Raw genomic sequence first — 2,342 nt, 5'->3', positions numbered from 1 at the left:
CACGGGGTGCATAGAGTTCCTGCTTTTGCTTCAAAGGCCACTAGGGTCCGAATGGGAAGTGACTGGCTCTCCTGTTCTTTTCGGGGTGAGTACCCCCCTTGGCACCCACCCCAGCCTACCAGAGGTCTAGGAAGAGGCAAGGCCTGGTTTGAAGGAGAGCAGGGCTCTCAGCCTCACCACGGGCTCATCAACCCTGGGCTTCCCCAGGAGCCCCTGGTCCGGCCTGTCAGCCCCGAGGCTCTGGCCTGCATGTTGCTGCGTTGTGCTCTGGGTGGCCACGCACCTGAGCGAAGGTCTGTGACTGGATCTGCTCGAACTCCTCCAGGCGGCTGTACTTAGAGAGGCTCGAGTGGAATAGGGACATGGTGATCACCTTGTTGCACTCAGCCCGCACCTTGCTGAGGGCTGTGATGACCTCCGGCCGTGTGAGCAAGGACACAAAGGTGAAGTCCCCCTTCTGCTCCCGGAAAGGGTACTTGGGGATGCTCACCAGCCCTGGTGGAGGGGGGAGAGGTGGAAGGGCCAGTGTCAGATGGGCCTAGGACACACCCGGGGGCAGGACAGATGTAGAGGGACAGAGCTCCTGCCTCCTCCCTGAAAGAGGCACACACGTCCCCAGAACCCCTCTCTTTCCACGGTCTGTTAGAGGGGCCCTAGGGCCCCACAATGAGGTGCCTGCTCTCGTGTGGAAATGAATTTCCTCTAGGCCCCTCTGGGTCACAGACGCTTCTGAAATGGGTGAGCACCCTCTCCCCATCCATTCCTGCCCACTCTGCACACCACCCCTGATGCCCATCTGGGCCTACCCTGGGATACCAAGAAAAGATGTGGGCACCACCAGGACACTTGGAATGCCCACTTCCACACCCAACCCAGCTTCCCGGGCACTTTATACATGTGGAAGATGGAAAAGAAATTAGCAGAGATTGGGGAGCTCAAAGCCAGGAGGACTTGGAGAGACCTGACAGCCTACTCTGACTCAGTCTGCCACCTGTCCAATGGAGTCGCAGCAATGCCAAACTACTCCTGCTACTGGAGGAAGAAAGGCCCACATGTCCTGAGGTCAGACAATCGGAGAGCCCTTCTCATCCCCTTCTGAACAACTGTTCTCCTAGTGCACAGTTACCTTTTGCTCCTTCTGTTCTACTCAAACTATTGTTCTTAAAAGGAACCTTCACCCACCACCCAGCTCCCCAGGCAGACAGGAAAAGGAGGGAGATGAATGCTGGGGACAGGATAGGTGCAGGCGAATGTTGGGTTTATAGAAGGAGGGGCGGGAGGGGCTCTGGCTGGGTGGGCGGCCCTAGGTCCTCCTTTGCCTAATGCCCTCACCTTGCTTGGGCACCTTCTCCTCTTCCTTCTTAGGCAGGGTCACGTAGTAGAACGTGTCGGGCTTGGAGGAGACAATTTGGTCAAAGTTGATCTTGTTCATGCTGCGCTCGTAGTCGAGGTTCACTTCTTTGGATAGATTGCTGAGTTGCTCCAGAACCCTGTCCACGGGGCCAAGAGAGAGGAGTCAGGGGGCTCCACACACCCTGTCACCCACCCTGGGCCCAGGCTCTGCTCTGGCATGGGCTTGGGGACATGGGTTTGGGGCTTCCTCTGGCATGGATGGACGCACCTCCCACCTAGACCCCTGGCCACTGACCTCATTACCCTTGTCAGCTGCCTCTTTCATGCCACTCCCACCCTCACATCAGTCCCTGACTCTCCCCAGTTTGCTTCTCACTTCTCAATGTCATCTAGTGCAGGCCACCCTCCCTGTCTAGTCCCTTCACCCCGACCCCTGCCCATTCTAATCCATTTCTGTGCCCACCTAGTCCACCCACAGGCAGCCCCTGAGTTCGTAGAGGCACCAAGCTCTCACGTATCTCGGAGCCTCTGCACACACTGTAGCCTCGGGCAGTCACACCTGATAAATCCAGACCCAGCTCCACCTGACCAGCCTTGCTCCTCCCTTGGGGTTTCTGTCCTGGGCATACTTGCCCTCTTTGGATGAAGGAAGCCCCCATTTATGCTCCCAAAGTGCTCTCCTGGCCTTGACACCCCTGGTCCCCTCTGGTCAGTAAGCACAGGACAAGGAACAGTGTGCACATGGGGCATGTCCAGTTTATGGTCATTTCTGCAGAGCCTTGAACAGGGCCTGGTATCAAAGGGTTCCCTGTACGCAGGTATTGAGTGCACACATAAAGAAGTGAACGATCCAAAGACTAGAGGCACTGAACAGACGGTCAAACCTCTGAGAGAAGGCAGGGGAGGTTTGGAGTGGGGGGGAGGGGGTAAGAGATCAACCAAAGGACTTGTATGCATGCATATAAGCATAAACAAGGGACACAGACAGT

The 2,342-nt window shown here is 56.7% G+C and overlaps 1 protein-coding gene across 1 annotated transcript in view; it reads right to left on the bottom strand.

Annotated features, from left to right (window-relative positions):
* Positions 1 to 2,342, bottom strand: part of DNAH1 (dynein, axonemal, heavy chain 1) — a 67,928-nt gene that overhangs the window by 49,716 nt on the left and 15,870 nt on the right. Inside the window, 2 exon segments of the mRNA XM_015569177.1 lie at positions 284 to 495; positions 1,333 to 1,490. Coding sequence (XP_015424663.1) covers positions 284 to 495; positions 1,333 to 1,490 — 370 coding nt within the window.

The sequence above is a fragment of the Myotis davidii genome, unplaced genomic scaffold (assembly GCF_000327345.1).
Source record: "Myotis davidii unplaced genomic scaffold, ASM32734v1 scaffold725, whole genome shotgun sequence".
NCBI lineage: Eukaryota > Metazoa > Chordata > Mammalia > Chiroptera > Vespertilionidae > Myotis > Myotis davidii.
This window is presented reverse-complemented; position numbering and strand designations above follow the sequence as displayed.